This window comes from Balaenoptera physalus (genome assembly GCF_965194825.1).
Source record: "Balaenoptera physalus genome assembly, chromosome: X".
Taxonomy (NCBI): Eukaryota; Metazoa; Chordata; class Mammalia; order Artiodactyla; family Balaenopteridae; genus Balaenoptera; species Balaenoptera physalus.
The window spans coordinates 67,077,300-67,099,013 of NC_138903.1; the positions used below are offsets into that span (position 1 = coordinate 67,077,300).

At 34.8% G+C, this 21,714-nt stretch overlaps 1 protein-coding gene across 6 annotated transcripts in view; it reads right to left on the minus strand.

The window, feature by feature from the left end:
- Positions 1-21,714, minus strand: part of ATRX (ATRX chromatin remodeler) — a 242,716-nt gene that overhangs the window by 85,509 nt on the left and 135,493 nt on the right. For all 6 annotated transcript variants that reach the window (XM_082447341.1, XM_082447346.1, XM_082447343.1 and 3 more), the window contains 10 exons: positions 21,199-21,340; positions 19,913-20,022; positions 18,728-18,874; positions 18,394-18,571; positions 11,592-11,729; positions 10,117-10,292; positions 8,625-8,742; positions 2,319-2,449; positions 311-399; positions 5-177 (listed from right to left, as the gene is read on the minus strand). In XM_082447341.1, coding sequence (XP_082303467.1) covers positions 5-177; positions 311-399; positions 2,319-2,449; positions 8,625-8,742; positions 10,117-10,292; positions 11,592-11,729; positions 18,394-18,571; positions 18,728-18,874; positions 19,913-20,022; positions 21,199-21,340 — 1,402 coding nt within the window. The remainder of the gene's footprint in view (positions 1-4; positions 178-310; positions 400-2,318; positions 2,450-8,624; positions 8,743-10,116; positions 10,293-11,591; positions 11,730-18,393; positions 18,572-18,727; positions 18,875-19,912; positions 20,023-21,198; positions 21,341-21,714) is intronic.

Genomic DNA, 21,714 nt, shown 5'->3' on the forward strand with positions numbered 1-21,714 from the left:
TCACTTTCTTCCAGCTTTAAAGAAACTGAGGGATTGTTTCCTGTTTCATCCACATTTCCTTCACCACCACCTCGAGATCTTGAATTCCAGACTTTAATCACTTCAACATCATTGTCACTGCCGCTTCCACTTGAGCTACTATCTTTTTTCCCCTTTTTCCCCTTTGTTTTCTTCTTTCTAAAAAAAATAATGAACAAATTCAAAGTATTAGGAAAACACAGGAAAGATACAAGTGCCAATTATTAGAGGATGATCAGCAAGTAGGGATTTTAAACATGTCAACACAGGGCACAAAAAGTATTCAATTTACTTTGTATAATCATCAGAGCTTAAACTCATGGAGGTTTCTTCAGAATCTGAAGCTATAAATTCATCCATACTGTCTTCATCAAAATATCCCTAGAGAAAAAAAAAATGAATGTTTTAAGAATTTATATCAATTTATACTGGAAATTATAATAATGTTTATTTCATTTAAGGATAAGTTAATTGTTATGAGATAAGGAAGAACTATCATAGATTAGAAAAAATAAAGGAGACATCACAGATATGAATAATAAATGAAATGTGAAATCTTGGATTGAATCATGGAAAAGAAAAAGGATGTAAGTACAAAAACTGATGAAATCCAATTAACGTCTATTGTTTAGTTAATAGTACTAACCCAATGTTAATTTCTTCATTTTGACCATTTTACTATGGTTATGCAAGATGTTAATCTATGACAAAGGAGGCAAGAATATACAATGGAGAACAGGCAGCCTCTTCAATAAGTGGTGCTGGGAAAACTGGACCGATACATGTAAAATAATGAAATTACAACACTCTCTAACACCATACACAAAAGATAAACTCAAAATGGATTAAAGACTTAAGTGTAAGGCCAGATACTATAAAAACTCTTAGAGAAAAACATAGGCAGAACACTCTGACATAAATCGAAGCAAGATCTTCTTTGACCCACCTCCTACAGTAATGAAAATAAAAACAAAAATAAACAAATGGGATCTAATGAAACTTAAAACCTTTTGCACAGCACAGGAAACCATACACAAAACAGAAAGACAACCCACAGAATGGGAGAAAATATTTGCAAATGAAGCAACTGACAAGGGATTAATCTTCAAAATATACAAACAGCTCATGCAGCTCAATATCAAAAAAACAAACAAACCAATCAAAAAATGCATGGAAGAGCTAAACAGACATTTCTCCAAAGAACACATACAGATGGCCAAAAAGCACATGAATATATGCTCAACATCACTAATTATTAGAGAAATGCAAATCAAAACTACAGTGAGGTATCGCCTCACACTAGTCAGAATGGCCATCATTAAAAAATCTACAAACAATAAAGACTGGAGAGGGTGTGGAGAAAAGGGAGCCCCCTTCTACACTGTTGGTGGGAATGTAAATTGGTACAGCCACTATGGAGAACAGTATGGAGGTTCCTTAAAAAACTAAAAATAGAGCTACCATATGAGCCAGCAATCCCACTCCTGGGCATATACCCAAAGAAAACCATAATTCAAAAAGATACATGCACCCCAATGTCCACTGCAGCACTATTTACAATAGCCAGGATACTGAAGCAACCTAGACGTCCATCGACAGACAAATGGAAAAAGAAGATGTGACACATATATACAACGGAATATTACTCAGCCATAAAAAAGAATGAAACAATGCCATTTGCAGCAACATGGACGGACCTAGATTGTCATACTGAGTAAAGTAAGTTAGAGGACATATATTGCATGATATCACTTATATGTGTAATCTAAAAACAGGGTACAAATGAACTTATTTACAAAACAGAAATAGAGTTACAGATATAGAAAACAATCTTATGGTTACCAGGGGGAAGGGTGGGGAGGGACAAATTGGGACATTGGGATTAACAATACACACTACTATATATAAAATAGATAGCTAATAAGGGCCTGCTGCATAGCACAGGGAACTCTACTCAATACTCTGTAATGACCTACATGGTAAAAGAATCTAAAAAAGAGTGGATATCTGTATACGTATAACTGATTCATTTTGCTGTACACCTGAAACTAACACAACATTGTAAATCAGCTATATTTCAATAAAAATTTTTTAAAAAGATTAACATTTAACACTCCTTCCATAATCACAATGCATTCAAACATATAGTAATTAACTAGAAATAAAATAAGTTGAATTACTGTACCAAAAAGAATAAAAAATTTTGAATATACAGTACGTCTATACAGATCAACCTTTTTCCTAAAGTTATTCTGCTTCCAACAGATACCTTTTGATCAACTTTAGGTTAGTTGATTTACCTTATTTTCTTTGCTAATGTAGTCCAGCTGCAAACACCAAGGATGAGTCCAGATTCTACTTAACATCTGAAAATCTTGGAAAAGTTTTGCACCTGCCTTTCCTCTTCCACCTTCACTGCTATTACCTACACCTGATCAAAAGAAAAAAAGAGTTAATGTTAAGACATAAGGATTCTCTAATTCAACCAAGGTGCTTCTAAATTAGGGCCTTAACTTTATCTGTGCCTCGGACTCCTTTGGCCATGTAGAGAATCTTATAGGCCCTCTTTCTCAGAAAATTTCAAAACATATAAAATAAACAGGATTACAAAAGAAACCCATTATACAGAAATTATCAAGATGTTTAAAAACAAACTTTTGATACAGTGGTATGTGTACCTTATTAATGCATTAAATAACAAACTATAGCAGTAATTTTAACAACTGCCTGAAATTCTGAAGCATTGATAAAGGTAAATTTGAGATATCGGTAATGACAATAATATATAGAAATATTTCTGATTTCTATTGGTAACAAAGTCACAATTAACACTAATACTACTTTGGTTTGTTGCCTACATTAATAATTGGAAAAATGCTGTATTTTTGATAGAGGTTAGTGAAAACATGTAATTTTTTTCTTATTCAGGTTTTTCTTATTCAGGTCCTAGATTCTAACCATAGACCCTAGATTACAAACTTCTGCTTTAGATAAAGCCACTCTCTGTATACAGTATTTTAGCAACTCTTTCCAATTATCCTTACACCAAAAAAAATTACTTCTAAAACTTATGCTTTTCATGTTGAAAAAAATAGATTTCTTTTGCCTAGAGTAATTTCAACAAAATTATATTTTTCATATGAAAATGAAGTGAAAATTAAATGAATGCACATTTCATTAATATGACAAAATCATCAAGAGGGTAAAACACAGAAAAACAAAGCTGACTTTTTTTTAAAAATAAATTTATTTTTGGCTGTATTGGGTCTCCGTTGCTGCGCACGGGCTTTCTCTAGTTGCAGCAAGCGGGGCCTACTCTTCATTGCGGTGCATGGGCTTCCACTGTGGCGGCTTCTCTTGTTGTGGAGCACGGGCTCTAGGCACACGGGCTCCAATAGCTGTGGCACGCAGGCTCAGTAGTTGTGGCTCACGAGGTCTAGAGCGCAGGCTCAGTAGTTGTGGCGCATGGGTTTAGTTGCTCCGTGGCATGCGGGACCTTCCCTGACCAGGGCTCAAACCTGTGTCCCCTGCATTGGCAGGTGGATTCTTAACCACTGCGCCACCAGGGAAGCCCAAAGCTGACTTTTTTAAAAAACAGCATTTAAGCAGTAACATTTTTCTGTCCACAGTTTTTGTTTTTTTTTTAAATTTATTTATTTATTTATTTATTTTTGGCTGTGTTTGGTCTTCGTTTCTGTGCGAGGGCTTTCTCTAGTTGCAGCAAGTGGGGGCCACTCTTCATCGCGGTGCGCGGGCCTCTCACTATCGTGGCCTCTCTTGTTGCGGAGCACAGACGCCAGACGCGCAGGCTCAGTAGTTGTGGCACACGGGCCTAGTTACTCCGTGGCATGTGGGAACTTCCCAGACCAGGGCTCGAACCCACGTTCCCTGCATTAGCAGGCAGATTCTCAACCACTGCGCCACCAGGGAAGCCCCTGTCCACAGTTTTAAAAGATGTAAATTCACTGATAATTAATGTCTTGTCTCCATGAGGGACAAGAGTATATTCAGTAATGATATGAAATATGAATAAAAATGCATAAAAGTCTGGTACTGATTATTTTGCCTGATTAGAGGTATTTCCACTGTGTATGACAGAAATCATTGCTGTGAAAATGAGGCATCTAATTTCTTGATATACAACTGTTCATAGCATTCCATTATAATTCTTTTATTTCTGTAAGGTCAGTAGTAATGCTCTTTCATTCTTGATTTTAGTTATTTGTATCTGCTCTATTTATTACTTTGTAAGTACAACTAAAGAGTTATCAATTATCTTGATTGTTTCAAAAAACCAAGTTTTGGCTTCAATAATTTTCTCTACTGTTTTCCTTTTCTCCTTTATATTTATTTCTGATTAGTCTTCATTATCTCCTTCCTTCTTCTTGCCTTGGGTTCAGTTTGCTCTTATTTTAGTTTCTTAAGGTAGAAAGTTAGTTATAAATTTAAGATCTTCTTCCTTAATATAGGCATTTACAGCCATAAATTTCTCTGGAAGCATTGCTTTACCTGCATCCCCTATTTTAGTATCTTATGTTTTCATTTTCATTTACCTCTAAATGTTTTCTAATTTCCTTTGTGATTTCTTTTGACTCATTAGTTACTTAAGAGCATGTTATTTACACATATTTGTGAATTTTCTCACTTTCCTTCAGCTATTGGTTTGTAATTTCATTCTAATGTGGTTAAAGAAAATATTTTGTGTGGATTTTATCCTTTTATATTAAATGAGGCTTGTGTTATGCTCTAAAATATGGTCTATCTTGGAGAATGTTCCATGTGCACTCGAGAGGAATGTGTATTCTGCTCCTATTGGACGGACTGTTCTACAGATGCCTGTTAGGCCTAGTTGATTCATAAGTGTTTTTCAAGTCTTCTATTTCCTTGCTGATCTTCTGCCTAGCTGTTCTATCCAATATTGAAAGCCTTATGAGTTTTTGAAATTAATGTGAAGAAATGAGAGATTTCAAAATAAAGTAAGCTAAACAACTACCATTTATTCTCCAAGAAAGGCTGATTAAAAAGTCAATTTTTATTTTGGTGGGTGGGAACTACTCTTGTAAATACCATAAACATCTTCTATTAAAAAAAATTTCATAAGACTTTTAGGCCTAACTGGCTCGGGTAGAATGTTAAAGGGGAAAAACTGAAGTCTCCTCTACCTACAGTATTGATATGTGTTAGAGTTGATATTCTTTGTGAGGAATGGGAACCACATAAAAAGAATATGCTAATAAGTTGGCCAAATAAACATCCACAGAAAAATGTTCTCTATACAAAAGAGAATTGACAATTATTATTGAATCATTCTATCCTAAAAATAAAATGTTTTGACGCCAAATGGCTTTATTTGGAAATACAAGCACAAAAAAGGGCAAGTAAATACATAATGACAAGTGAGTCTTCCTTTCACTTGAACACTTAAGACGCTGAGGTATGCCTGTATCTTGTTCTGGTTTTGATTTACATTTCCCTGACGGCCAATCATACTGAGCATCAGTTAGAGCAGTGATACTCAAGCAGAGGGTACATCAAAATCACCTAGAGGGCTTATAAAAATGCAGCTGCCTGAGCCCTACTCCAGAACCACTGAATCAACCTCTAATGTGTGGCACTTAGACCCATTCATTTTTAGAGACAAAAGGATATTACTGTTCTCTATTTTTTAAGAGTACAGTTCAGTGGCATTAAGTATAACTGAAATGTTGTGCAACCATCAGCACTCTCCATTTCTAAGACTTTTTTCCATCACCCTAAACAGAAACTCTGTACCCATTAAATGAATCTGACTATTCCAGGCACCTCTAAGTGTAATCACACAGGATTTGTCCTTTTGTGTCTGGCTTATTTCATTTAACATGATGTCTTCAGGATCCGTTCATGTCAGGATTTCTTTCTAAGACTGTAATATTCCATTGTTTGCATATATCATATTTTGTTCTTCTATTCATTACTTGATGAAGACTTGGATTGCTTCCATCTTTTTGGCTATTATGAATAATGCTATGTAAACATGAATGGGTAAGTATCTATTAGAGTTCTTGCTTTCAATTATTTTGAAAGTGGAATTCTACCTAGAAGTGGAATTGCTGGATCATATGGTAACTCTCTGTTTAACTCTTTGAGGAACTGCCACACTACTTTCTCCACAGGAGCTGTACCATTTTATATTCCTAGCAGCAATGCACCAGGGTTCTAATTTTTCCGTATCATTGCCAACACTTATTATCTTTCTTTATGTGACAGTCATCCTATTGGGTGTGAAGTGGTATCTCTTGGTTTCAATTTACATTTTCTGAATAACTAATGATGATGTAGAGCATCTTTTAATGTGCTTATCAGTCATTTGTATATCTTTTTTGGAGAAATGTCTATTGAAAACTTTGCCCATTTTTGAATCGGCTTGTTTGGTTTTTCATTGCTGTTGTTGTTAGGTTGTAAGAGTTCTTTATATATTCTGGATATTATCCCCGTTTTAGGAAAGTGACTTACAAATATTTTCTTCCAATTTGTGGACTGTCTTTTTATGTGCTCCGTCTTTGCATTCCTTAAGACAGTGTATGGATTTTAATACTGATTTCAGCTTAAAATCAGGCTGTCTGAAAACTAAGTATTCACACTTGTAAAACCTAAAGTTGTTTACTGAAGGCAGAGGCTTACATGTAAATATAAACTTCTGATACTTGATGGTAAAAGGAAGACTGCAGGATTATACTTTTTAGAGAACAAAGGAAAATTAAGAGGATGTTAATTTTCTTGAAATTCATTAATTTAGCCTCTCATGACTTTAATTCTGTAAATATTAAATATATTATAAATTATCACTACTAAAATTAACATCAAATTGTTGTTAGTATCAAAAGCAAAATTTATGTGAACTTTTAAAAGCCAAGTCAAATATAAAAAGAGTCAAATATAGAAACAAAAGAATTTCTGGAATATGTAACAGAAAAAATACCAAACATTTTAAATACAAGTGAGATAGGTGAATGACATTTTGGGAGAAACACTTTGATGGTTTGTAGTGAGAATCAAGATAAAGTAACCTTTAATATAATCCATTTAGCCTTTTATGGAAGTTTTTTCAAGGGGGCTATTAACTCAGGTTATTCTACTTTAAGGAAAATAAAACATCACATTTAGTAGGGGGAAAACCCAAGACATTCTCATGACTGAAAGATTCATGGCACCAGATAATAATTTAGCAATTATACCTTTCTGAGTTTAGAAGCTTTGGCAATTAGTACTTTAGATATTTACTCCTATCAACTGAAGTCACAAAGAATGAGGCCCCTTTAATTCTTAAATACTGCATTGCTCTCAAAAAGAGTACATTTTAATATCTATACAAGAGCTATTAACATTTTGCTGTTGGTTATTAAAGACAACTGATTCTTTAATATTTGAAAACATCTAGTACATTCCTCACAATAAAACAAAATTTCAAATGGAGAAAATATTAAATGACCAAATTTAGTACCCTTTATTACTCAGAGATTAATGAAAGATAGGTCTGATAATCCCTCTCTTTCTCTCTCTCATTGGAATTTCTATATTTGGTTACTTATGTCTGCAATTTTTGTCACTCAAAACAGAATGGTACTGATACAATAAATCTAATAGCTTATGATTACTATACAAATGAAACTGTGTGCCTTGTTGGAAATGATCTCCTTCCAAAAGGCAGTCAGAAAATTCTGTTTTTATAATACAGCAAAACAACATTTCTATAAAATAGAAACATTCAAATCCTCTTTTCCCCAAAGCAGAACAACTGTTGAGGACTATCATCATTATTCTACTTTCTAAAATGCACTGCTGTCACAGAGTATTACTTTAACTATTGATAGGATATGAAGTATCATTCTAGTATGTGTGTATACACCTCCACCTTCCATTATTTTTTGATCAACTATTGTATCCACAATGGCTGAAGGGTGCCTTCTAACCTGTAGCTCCTAAATAAATCTGGCACATCACTTGGGGAAAGGTACCAGAATAAAGTGACTAACAAGTAAAAAAATTCACTCCAGACCAAACAGAAACTAAAGTTTTGCTCTGCGAACAGTGACAACCTTGGGCACACAGATACACACAAACACACGAGTTTACTGATGATGAAACAATATCTATTCATTGTATTTTTAAAAAGCACATAGAAAATAGTACAAAATAAAGTTCCGCATAATGTCATCACCCAGAAAATAACCTGTTATTAACATTTTTGTGTATTTTAGGCATTTGTGCATATTTTTATTGTAACACTGGGACATAATATGTGCCCTGCTTTGTATTTTGCCTTTTTTTCCCTTCAAACTTTGTCAATTTGATACCTAAGAAATGATTTCATAAATTTGATTTACAGTTTTTTTATTATTAACGTGGTTGGATATTTTTTAATAATATACTGGAATTTTATTTATCTTGAATATTAGTTTTTTTAATTAGAAATATTTTGTGCTTTTACAATATAAACATACCCATTTTATGCAAATGCAAAATTGCAAAAGAACAACTGACATGGTGAAATTATCAAGACAGCATTCTTCAGAAAAAGAATGCTTTAAGAGAGAAAACAAAAACAATAAACTAAGTGTATTTGTTACCTGTCAAGTGATCTAAGTAGTACTGATAGAGTTTGCACTGAATAGGAGTCATTCTCACAGCTAACACGTATTCATGTTTTGGAGGCAAGAACTTTGTTAATGCTGTATAATCTTTCCTCTGCAATTAATAGAAAGAGAATGAAAATTAGTTAAATATATGACAGGAACTAACTGTTCTAAGAATTATCATTGCTTGCAACTAAAAAAATGTACATAAATAAATAGGTACCAGACATATAAGAAAACATTTACTTAAACATATTTACCCTCTTTAATCACACAATGATCCCATATAATTGTAGTTAATGTATTTCATGTGACTATACAATATGACGCACTGGTAAAAAGATACTGCAACACACCAGGCAGGTTTTAAATTGAAGTGGCCATATTACCAAGTGAGCAATTTAGGTTTTCAAATGGTCTCCTCTATATAGAAAAAAAGAAAAGAAAAAAAGGTGGGGAGGGGATACAGTAGGTAGTGCTAGCAAAAAGACTTGCTTTAATCATACAGTAAAACCGTTGAATCAAAGTTCGATGCAGTCTGGGTTATCCTTTGGGTAAGATGTGCCAACATGCCAGAGGATAACACATAATGTCAGGGGGAATGTTTGCCCAACTGAGAAAACAAGCCAAGTATAGGCACTCTTGAAACCATTTAATATAGAAACAGGAAAGAAAGAACACTAATGTGCTAGATACAAATGACTACCTAAACCAGAAAAACACTGCCTAAGTAGCAGCAGTAATACAGAAATACAGTACTTGCTAGTACCTCTGGCTAACCTGAACAAACAGGATGACTTCACCTTATGTAATGGTAGTATATTCAGTCAAAAGGATAGCCTGTCTCATCTGTTACATCTTTTTTGCTACCATTAATATCTAGTGTCTTAAGAAAAATACAGAACTAAGAAAAAATGCAGACTGACCAACTGCTTGGTCAGTCTCTACATACTTATCTACTCATTTTAACAAAGGTTTACTGAAGATCCGTGTGTAAACAACATTATTAGCCCATTAAGGTTACTGTACGTACTTGGAATTAATAAAACTGTTTCTTCAGGATTACATTAATATGGCTTCACTCATAATTCATAAATGCCTTTCCTAAAACCATTTCAAACAAATGAGGTTTGGAATACTATACTATAGAATTAGGTGAGCACAGAAATTTCTTAATCATAATAGCTGTGTTTCTTTTACATACTCCCTATCTTAAGGATGAGAAAATCCGAATATGAACATATTAACATATGAAGTTATACACCCAGCAAACGAATTAATCAATTATGTTCTAAACCTCTCAATGCAATTTTTTTTAAGTTCAATGCTGCATAAACTTTGGAAGAGACTGCAAAGAGATTTAACTATAAAACTATTGATACATGCTGAAAGGAGAAAGAAAATACAAAGTTTGAATTCAGAAAACATTTTGAGATTGCAATATATCAAAGTAACAATATTTTATTACTGTGGAATGTACTTGTACCTGAACACATCCAGCTAACATTTCATAGAGAATGTGAGCACGTTTTTTCATTACTCTGACATCTACCATGGTAGAATCTGCACACTGACCATTTTGGATTGGATTTATAAATCGATTCCTGAACTCCTTAATGGATCCAAGCAAATTTTCTTTGATAAAGTTAACCATGCAATGATCTAAGAAAGAAGATATTAGTTCATTAACAACAGTAACGGCTAAAAGAACTGAGAACAATTCTCTGATAAAATGCTCGTGTCAAAAAGGCATGCCATGGAAGCATTACAATTAAGCTACAAAGAAAGAACACCAAACTGAGTGTAGACTAATACTGGTTATCAGTATGATCTAGAACTGGATTACCTAAATCAGATGAGAAACTCAAATAAAACCCATCCCCAAATTCTAGACACGAATGTTTAAGAAAACACAAAAGAACATTTTATTTGAACTCACTAGTCTTTTTAATAGATACTGAGTATAAAACAACTGCTCTATAATTCTAACCATGATTTTATGGTCAGCAAGGGGATCTTGTGAAAAAAACATAGATACTGAAACAAAATAATAAAATCAGGTAATAAACTACTATATCAAATTTTGTATTAACTGATTTAGTTCCAGAAGTCCTTAACAGAGTAATCAGTTGCCCTATACTATATGGGACCACAATGTGAAACAGGGCAACAGTCTATAAATGGGGCAACAGAAAAGGGGGAAACTGGAACAGACAAAAATAAAGATAAAATATAGATACATATTATAGATAAATATAAACAAGGACAAAGTGAGACAATAACCAGTATTACAAATAATAAAATAAAAAACAGTAACTATAAATACACCAAAAGAATGGAAATAACATAAAAATAACAAAAAGCTATCAGAACAGATTACAATGGGAAATTTCAATTTGTTATTTTCTGAGTAACTCATGTTCCCTCTTTAGTGTCACCACACACATATGAAAATGAGGGAAATTCACAAGTCACTTCCCTGGGTTCATATCATCTATCCTCAGCCTCAGCAAACTGTATCCTGACATCAATTCAACATAGCTCTCCTCCAATCTCCACCTTCCTAAAACTTTCATGCTTAGCATTTCTTTTCAATTTCCTATCAGTACCTCCTCCAAAACTGGATATATTTTGTTACAATATCTCCTGAATAGTCACAAATGCATTTGTATTTTTAAGCAATCATTAAGACTTCTGACACCTTGCATATACTTTAAATTCTATATTTGTATTTGAATACTCATAATGGCACACCTCTTGACTGTGGTTTACCATTTATATTCATAAAACATTCCACTTGAAATGAATGGTATACTTTTACAGTAGACTAAGAATGGACCTATGTAGTTCATGGTCAGAGACTATACTAGAATAAACTAAAGATAGGCAGATGGTGACGTGGCAAAATTATATCTGAGGCAATGCCAATACTCTATAGCATAACTACAGATATTGACTCACACTCAATTAGGTTATTTTGAAGTGGGGTTCCCGTTAAAATAATCCTCCTCCTTGATCGTATAGAATTCATAGCTTTTGAAACAGCAGATGCTTCATTTTTTAGAATATGGCCTTCATCACAAACAACAAAGTCAGGGCCTAGAAAAACAACATTTAATTAACATATAATAAAACTAAAAATATAATCCATTTAAGTAAAGTTAATCGTTTTACAGTGCTGCTCTTGTGGAAAGATAAAACAACATCCCGATAAGAAGTTATATTTTATCTGTATATGGTTAATGTGGCACTCACTAGTATTAATTTTATTAAAGTAGAGTATTAAAGTACTACTATGGATGGTACTTAAGGTTCTCTGAGAGTACAAAAATAGGCAAGAATAGAAATAATCACACAGATGAAAAGATCCCAAGAGATCTGGGGTATCTGAAAAAAAAAGTATCTTTTATAAATGAAAAACAGTATCTAAAGATACATTTCAGCACTAATGCATCAAGTTAAAACTATCAACTGAGACTAAGAGCAATTTATATATACATGAAACGACAAATTTCAAAAGTTACATTTTAAGAAATAATATATAAATCACAATAGGCCAAGTAGTATTTCCCATTTGACTTATTCCTAATAACTAATACCCATTGCTGGGGAAAAATTTAACTGATAAAGGACCGCTAAACTGATTGTTACATGGGTATGGGGGTTGGGGGGAAAACACTTTCCAAGTTATAAAAGATCTCATAGCTGAGGGTGACTCTTTCAAAAGAAATACATATGATTATTTTATGAAAATAACCATATGTATCTTTGCTAAAGTATCCTATAAACACAATTTGCTTGCTGCTTAACGTACACACAAATTACTTAAATATTGATTCAAACAATATCAGTTGTCAAATTATCCCCTGTATGTTAGGCATTATAGAAAATGCATCTTCTACATGATTTCAAAAGTAACTGCTTCAGGGCTTCCCTGGTGGTGCAGTGGTTGGGAATCCGCCTGCCAATGCAGGGGACACGGGTTCGTGCCCCAGTCCGGGAAGATCCCACATGCCGCGGAGCGGCTAGGCCCGTGAGCCACAACTACTGAGCCTGCGCACCTGGAGCCTGTGCTCCGCAACGGGAGAGGCCGCGACAGTGAGAGGCCCGCGCACCGCGATGAAGAGTGGCCCCCGCTCTCCGCAACTGGAGAAAGCCCTTGCACAGAAACGAAGACCCAACACAGCCAAAAATAAATAAATAAATAAACAAATTTTTAAAAAAGTAACTCCTTCAGTATGCCTGATCAAACAACACAATTGTTATTCAGTATTTAGATGGGGCTACATGAATAGTAAGACATTTTTAAATTACTAATCAACTTTCTAAAAACTAAAATATGTATCTTGCTTTGTAAATTACCTTTTACACAAGTGATTTAAATGATTTCTACCACCTAATATTCAGTGTTCATGAGGGTGTGGTGAAGCAGGTACTCTCATATACTCTTTGTGGAAGTCTAAATTAGTAGCAAACATTTTGGAAGACAATTTTACAGTACCTCTTAAAATGTAAAATATGTGCACCCTTGACCCAAATTTCAATTTCTGGGAATTTATCCTTAAGGTATACTTCCACGAGTACCCCAAGATACATAAAATATTCTCTGAACTATTGTTTGTTTAGGGTGCAAAATTGGAAACAACTTGGAAGCTTGGCAAAGGGGGTTAATAAAACTATGCTATAATGGAATGTCACAGAACTAAAATTAATGATATAGATTTCTATGTAATAACCTTGAAAGATATGCCAAATATGTTATTTATATTATTAAGCAAAAAGAAGAGTTTCAATATCTATATTATGATCCCATTTGTATTTAAACAACCACCTCAAACAGGGTGATTTTTATCTATATATACATATATGTAGTAAAGGATTAATCTGGCCCAAAGAAAAGTTTAGCCTTTGCCTCCACCTCTAGGGAGGTAACCTCTAAACTCCTGTCTGACCTGATAAAAATATCTCTGCTCACCTGGATGGCTTGGGACACATCAGACAGTCTATGCTAACATGATGGGGGGTGAAGGGAGAGCAGTTTTGGTCATGTGGCATCTTCTCAACTTCTGGAGGGGCTAGAGACTAAGATCACCCACATGGGTGGTCAACCACGTCTATGTGACCAAGCCCAAACTCTAGACACCAAGGCTCGGATGAGTGTGTCTGGTTGGCAAAACTCCATGTGTATTGTCACACATCATTTCTGGGAGAAGTAAGTGCTGTCTGCACGATTCCACTAACAAACTAGGTGTGGAACTCTCCTGGGCCCTGTCCTATGTGCCTTTTCCTGTTGCTGATTCTAATCTGTATCCTTTCACTGTAATAAACCATAACCATGAGTATAAAGGCTTTTCTGAGTTCTGTGAGTCCTAGTGAATTACTGAACCTGAGTGTGGCCTTGGGAACATCCATATATTGCAATATAAAATACATGCTTGCAAAAAAAAAAACAATATAATTTAAAAATGGGCAGAGGGGGCTTCCCTGGTGGCGCAGCGGTTGAGAATCTGCCTGCCAATGCAGGGGACACGGGTTCGAGCCCTGATCTGGGAAGATCCCACATGCTGCGGAGCAACTGGGCCCGTGAGCCACAACTACTGAGCCTGCGCGTCTGGAGCCTGTGCTCCGCAACGAGAGGCCGTGACAGTGAGAGGCCTGCGCACTGCGATGAAGAGTGGCCCCCACTCGCCGCAACTAAAGAAAGCCCTCGCACAGAAACGAAGACCCAACACAGCCAAAAATAAAAATAAATTAAAAAAAAGAAAGAATACAAAAAATAAGAGAGTTAATATATAAAAAACAAACAAACAAATATGAATGACAGTGCACTTACGGTGTCCTCAGTGATGTTACCACGTTACTGTTGGGGAGAAAATATTAAAAAAAAAAAATGGGCAGAGGATCTGAAGAGACATTTTTCCAAAGAAGACATACAAATGGGCAACAGGTACATATAAAGCTCCTCAACATCACTAATCATCAGGAAAATGCAAATTAAAACCACAATGAGATATCACCTCACACCTATTAGAATGGCTATGATAAAAAAAAAACCAAACAAACAAACAAAAAAAAAAACAAGAAATAACAAGTGTTGGTGAGGATGTGGAGAGAAGGGAACCCTTGTGCACTGTTGGTGAGAATATAAATTGTTACAGCCACTATGGAAAACAGTAAGGAGGTTCCTCAAAAAACTAAAACTAGAACTACCATATGATCCAGCAACTCCACTCCTGGGGATATAACTGGAAAAACTGAAAACAATAATTTGAAAAGATACACACACACCAATGTTCAGAGCGCCACTAATTACAAGAGCCAAGATATGGAAGCAAACCAACTGTCGACAGATGAAAGGATAAAGAAGATGTCTCTCTCTCTCTCTCTCTCTCTCTCTCTCTCTCACACACACACACACACACACACACACAGAGGAATGTTACTCAGCTATAAAAAAGAATGTAATTCTGCCATTTGCAGCAATATGAATGGATCTAGAGAATACTATGCTTAGTGAAATAAGTCAAACAGAGAAAGACAAATACTGTATGATAACACTTACATGTGGAATCTAAAAAACAAAACAAACAAATGTATATAGCAAAACAGAAAATGACTCACAGATATGGAAAACAAACTAGTGGTTACCAGTGGGGAGAGAGAAGGGGGAGGGGGCAAGATTGGGATATGAGACTGAAAGATACAAACCACTATGTATAAAACACATAAGCAACAAGGATATATCATATAGCACAGGGGATTATAGCCATTATCTTGTAATCATTTTTAATAAAGTATGATCTGTAAAAATACTGAATCACTATGTTGAACACCTGAAACTAACATAATGTTGTAAATGAAGTATACCTCAATTTTTTAAAAAAACATTAAACTCTACATTACAAAGAATAAACTTTAATGTATGCAAATAAAATGAAGGAACTGACCTATGTAACTTTAGAAAATGATGTTTGGAAATTATAAAGCTACAGACAAAAACAATCATACACAAGCACTGTACTCTAGTTGGTAAATTTGTTTCTCACGAGGGTATAGGTTAATAATTCTAAAACTACTTTACATATATGATGAGGCTGAATAAATAAGTAAATGGATGGTGGATGGTTGAAGCCAAGATTCTCACTGTTCAAAAAGACAAGTAACAGAATAACAAAAAAAGACTAAAATGAACCCTATGATACTGAATTAGAGTCAAATATATCATTATGACATCAAGTTTATGTTTATAAACACACACACACACACACACACACACAGATAGATTTGTGTATATACCTGGATTCATAGACCTATCACCTAGTTCTGTCTGCTGAGTGAACCTAGAAGCAATGACACTGCAGTAGCAACAAACACACCCAGTGCCCAGATCTTGGTTCGTAAACACCATTTTTCAGTGAAAGGAACCACGCATGGTTCCTTGTTGAAATGATGGACTCCGGGGCAAGGACAAATTAACATGATCCTAGAGCATACTACCAGAAAGTAATGAAGTGCTCAAAAAAATCAAAAGAATGAAACATCAAAGGGATACAGCAACCAATCTGAAAGAGCTCCCAGTGGACAAACTGGAACAATCTGAGCAACAAAATAAATAATACAGTGCTAGTTCTAACACATAAACTAATAATAGATGATTAATCTATCCTGATATAAATCAATGACTGATTAAATAAATGGGTAAGAAGGGACAAATCTTTCTTAAAGAAAAATTCCAAATTTAAGTGTAGATACTGCCCACTACAAGAGATGGAGCTTAATTTTTGCCCTCCCCCCACTTGGATGGGCTAGACTTAGTGACCGGCAAAGAACAGACACAGGTGAAACCAGTAACTCTACAGCAGAGAAACCTGGCAAACACTACCTTAACCAAGTGATGAAAATTAACATCACTAGTGATGTCACGTGGATCTAATTTACCCTTGATCTAATGTGAGGAGAAGGATACTACACCTCTAGTACATTATTTCAAAAACCTATAAGCCCAGTCTAATCACAAGAAAAACAACAGATACTAGTGAACATCCTACAGGATACTTTAACAGTACTCCACAAGACTGACAAGATAACAGAAAATAAAAGAAAGAGTAAGAAACTGTCACAGACCAGAGGAGACTGTGAAGACATGACAATTAAATGCAATGTGGTACCCTGGATGAGATCCTGGAACAGAAAGTGAACAGTAATATTAAACTGGTAGAATTCAAATACAGTTTGGAGTTTAGTTAATAATATACCAATTTCTTAGTTTTGACAAATCTGCCATGGCAATGTAAGATGAACAGTGGGGGATTTGGGTGCAAGGTAAATGGGAGCGTTCTTTACTATCATTTCAACTTTTCTGTAAATAAAAAAATCACAAAACATTCCAAAATAAATTTTTTTAAATGTCACTAAATGACTTACATGGAAATAACAAACATTACTCTTCATGTTATGAGCTTTAATTTCTTTTTAATGCATTTCCTCATGATCACCATATTAAGCATGTGAAACTTGTTTAAACTGTTCCAAGGAAACCTTCTGAAAAACATGCTATTCACTAGCTTATAGCTCTCTGACAACAAAACAACCACAGGACTTATAGACGACTATTTTAATCATGAGAAAATGATAAACTTATTATTAGGCCTTAACACTTACAATGGCAATTAGTTTGGCACATGCTAATTACATCATTATCTAAAAAAAGAGGCAAAAGGGTACGAACTTTCAGTGATAAGATGAATAAGGTCTAAGGACCTAATGTATAAATAACATCGTAATAACATGGCGACTGATAACAATGTATTGTATAACTGAAATCTGCTAAATGAGTAGAGCATAAATGTTCTGACCAAAAAAGAAAAAGAAAACTAAGTGAGGTAATGATGTGTAACTCAAAGGGGGTTATCCTTTCACAGTGTATACATATATCAAATCATCACATTGTACACTTTAATTATGTTACAATTTTACTTCTCAATTAAACCTCAATAAAGCTGAAAAAATAAATTAAAAATTAAAAGTAAAATTATAAAGGGGCAAAGCCAAGGATTCTAAATAATACTTGGATTAAATAATTCTAAATTATTTTGGCAGTGAAAAATTGGACTTTCTCAAAAAACATCTAAAGCCTCAACAGTGTCTTAAAGTAATTAGATATGACAAAATAAAGTTTGAAAAGGAAAAAATATAGAATACAAACAACTAAATATTAATTGGTTCTGCGGATCGTACAACTTGCTGCTTTTACAAGTTGCAAGTAAGAATCAAATATTTGGATCTTGCATCATGAAGATTACTGTTAGAAGGAATGACAGCATTGCAAATATTAACCTTCCATAGTGATGACCATTTAAAAGACGGAAAAAATGCAGCCAATTCTTCTAATGACATAAAGTTGGGAAAGAAACATAAAGAACTGTTTTCAGAGTATGGAGAGAGCTCTTGTAATAATCTAATACTCAGACAGTCAGAAGAATCTGCGATTGTGACACAGGTACCTGGTGAATTTTTAATTGTTTACAAGGTCTCCCCTGAAAACCTCAAACACTTCCATATTCAGCAAATGAATTCTGAACATCTGGCAATATTAAGGGTGATTTCATCTTAATGAAATTATACTAAGAAACAAACAGAAGGCAAAAACTTGAATGATAAACAAAAACCAGCTACTTAGTAGTTGGTCAATCAGTATTTGTTAAATATAAGCATATTTTTCGTTCAACTTGTTTCTTTATCTCAGTGCCTGTTAATATCTTACCTGGATCAACCAAAGCTTTGTTAAATATTTCTTTAAGTTTCCTACTCTTCACATTCCTTCCTTGAGCAAGATTTCTGTACATCTCATAGCCTATGATCATAACACCACCATCTTCTTGCCATCTCTGCAGCATGTAGCTTCTCTCCTGAGGACGTTTCACAGTTGCTAATTCAGAGACCTTTTGTGAGGAAATAAAGATTTTTAAAGGTAGGAATGTATGAATACTAAATATCCCCACTGAAATATGCATCATTGGTAATTAAAAATCTTTTTATTTTACTATATGAATTTCATGCAGTTATTCTGATAATAGAAAACATTCTAAATATGATACCTCAAGCTTCTCATCATCTTTTAATCCCTCTTGCCACTTCTCAAATTCATTCATCCAATTCAAAGCAGTATTAAGAGGACAAACCACTAAAGCTGTGCTGAAATCCAATTTGTCACACAAAAGAACCGTATGAAGAAAGCTTACCACCTACAAGAAAACAAATTAAGTTGCCACCTTCATTTAAATATCTGCAAAAAAAGTTAATAAATTGAGCAAACTTACAATAGTTGGGTTTTTGGGGTTTGTTTTGTTTTTTGTTTTTTGGTTTAAACAATAAAGCAACCAACCAAAGGTCAACAGGGAAAGAGATAGGTACAATAAGGGACTTCAACTAGATGATATATAAGATCCTTCCAACTCTAAAGCTCCATGATTCTATGATCAGTAATAATAATATGAATATAAAAAGTAACCACACCAAAACAGCTACTAAGTCCCTAGTTCCCAGAGAACATCCTTATGATCTTCAGAAAATACCACTGCCCATTTAGAAGAGAATTATGTTACTGAGTATTTTTCCATGTAAAGTGTTCTCACTGAATCTATAGTAATTGTCTTATGGCTTGAAATTTTATATATATAAACTAATTCCACATCTCTGCTACAACTCCTGCAGTCTTCCTGCAACTTCCTGCATTCAGAAATGTAGTATTTTAATAGTGAAAAATATATTATGTTCTCATTACTAAAGGATCACAGACTGTTAAAAAGTCGGGAATTCCCTGGTGGTCCAGTGGTTAGGACTCGGCGCTTTCACTGCCAAGGGCGCAGGTTCAATCCCTGGTTGGGGAACTAAGATCCTGCAAAGCCACGCAGCACGGCCAAAAAAAAAAAAACAGTGTTGTAAAGGAACTTCATTTCCACCTCAGACTCTCTGCAGTTTTACTGGCTATGCCTGTAACCCTACTCCTTCACTTCATTAGGATCTCTGCTCAAAGATCACTTCCTAAAAGATGCTTTCCCTCTCTATTCTTCCTTAACATTTATTATCTGAAAGTAAATATTTCTTATTTTATTTGATTAACATCTCTCTCCCCCACCAGAATATAAGCTTCTTGAGTGAGAAATCTTGTTATTCTTGTTCATTGCTTTATCTCCAGCCCCTACAACTGTGCCTGGAACATAAACGAATACATATTCTTGAATTAATGAATGCACAAGAACAGAATACCTTCATGTTCTTACCTGTAAAGTCTTACCAAGGCCCATGCAGTGGGCAAGAATGCATCCTGAACCTGGAGATTTCTTTGTTTTTTTTACAGACTCACAGCAGCAATCCCACATAAACTGAACACCTAAAAATGACAGCTTCGTTATGCTCAATTTAAAGGCTCAAGTTAAAAAAAAAAATCTTCTGTCGGGACTTCCCTGGTGGCACAGTGGTTAAGACTCACACTCCTAATGCAGGGGGCCCGGGTTCGATCCCTGGTCAGGGAACTAGATCCCACATGCATGCCACAACCAAAGTTCGCATGCCACAACTAAGGAGCCAAAGAGCTGCAACTAAGGAGCACGCCTGCCGCGACTAAGACCTGGCACAACCAAATAAATATATAAAATAAAATAAGAGAAAATAAAATAAAATAAATCTGCCATCATAATCACATCAAAAACATAACGAAAACTTCTAAGAAATAGAATTTTTTAAAAAGAGAGATAAAAATCTCTTAAATGTAAATGAGATTTGTTTTACCCCCCCCACACACACACTAAGGTTAACTAGAAAAAAATGTGAACACAAGCACACAACAGGGTAACTTTCACTCCTCTAAGCTATCACAGCAGACCTTCGCCATTCCCTGGGATAGTCCAAAGAGACATAAGAATAATCTAAAATAGAAACTTTATCCAAAGAGAGAATAGATTCCTATCAAATATACTTTCAGGTTTATTGAGTCAATCAGGAAAAAAAAATCCAGGAGATAATTCATCATTTCTCCCTTTATTCAACATTAAAAACTGAACAATAAAGGGGCTTGCTACCTAAGGAGTAGGAACTACAGAACTTCCCTTATGAATTCATTCATATACACAATCAAAACTGACTTCCTGATTCCACTCTGACAAAGCAGAGGATAGGGATAATCTGGTATCTTTCCAAAACCAATGTAGGAACATTATTAACAAACATACTTGAAAAAGCATTTCCTGAAGAAGGCTTTTAGCTAAGTGTACCTCTCCCTACCCCACAGCTGCCCTTAGCCAACCACTGCAGATTAGGTGAAATTCACTTGCTATATATACCCATTTGTGAGGTGCACACTTCCCCTTTCATAATACTCATTTTCTTTGCAACTGTCCAGTTTTGTTCTTCTTCATTTGCTTATGCACTCCATAAGGGCAGGGATCATATTTGTTTTGCTCACCAGTAGACGTAACTCCAGTACTTAGCAGAATGTGAGGCACACAGGGGACACCAAATATTGGTAAAATTTAACTAAAAATGCTTTAATCATCTAATAGTTTCTTACCATCTACTTGATGGGGTTTCAATTTGATAACCATATTTCTATGAACCTGCACTAAAGGTTCTTTGGTTTCTTCATCTTCATCTAAAACCAACTTGGTTGTTATTGGACACTTAGTGGGTGAAGCATCTTCAATTTCTATCACCTACAAGAAAGACAATTATAGTTAAGCTCAAAGAAATCTTTCAAGCAATGGTGGAGTATGAGTCTTACTAAGGGAAATTTTGCAAAATACAGACACATCTACTTCCATACCATACATCCAATATTCTGGTTCAGTAATACCAGGACAGATCACAGGTTTATATGTTTTCCAAAATCAAAAACCTCCACAAGACTTTGAATCACTGTGGTAATGTCGCTAATTTAGCTCATCGGTTCTCACCTTGAACATCGCAACATGTGTTAGGTAGAGATGTGACAAAAGTAGCACTCTAAATTAATCCATGGCACCACCATTAAAATTTGAATAGGGGCTTCCCTGGTGGCGCAGTGGTTGAGGGTCTGCCTGCCAATGTG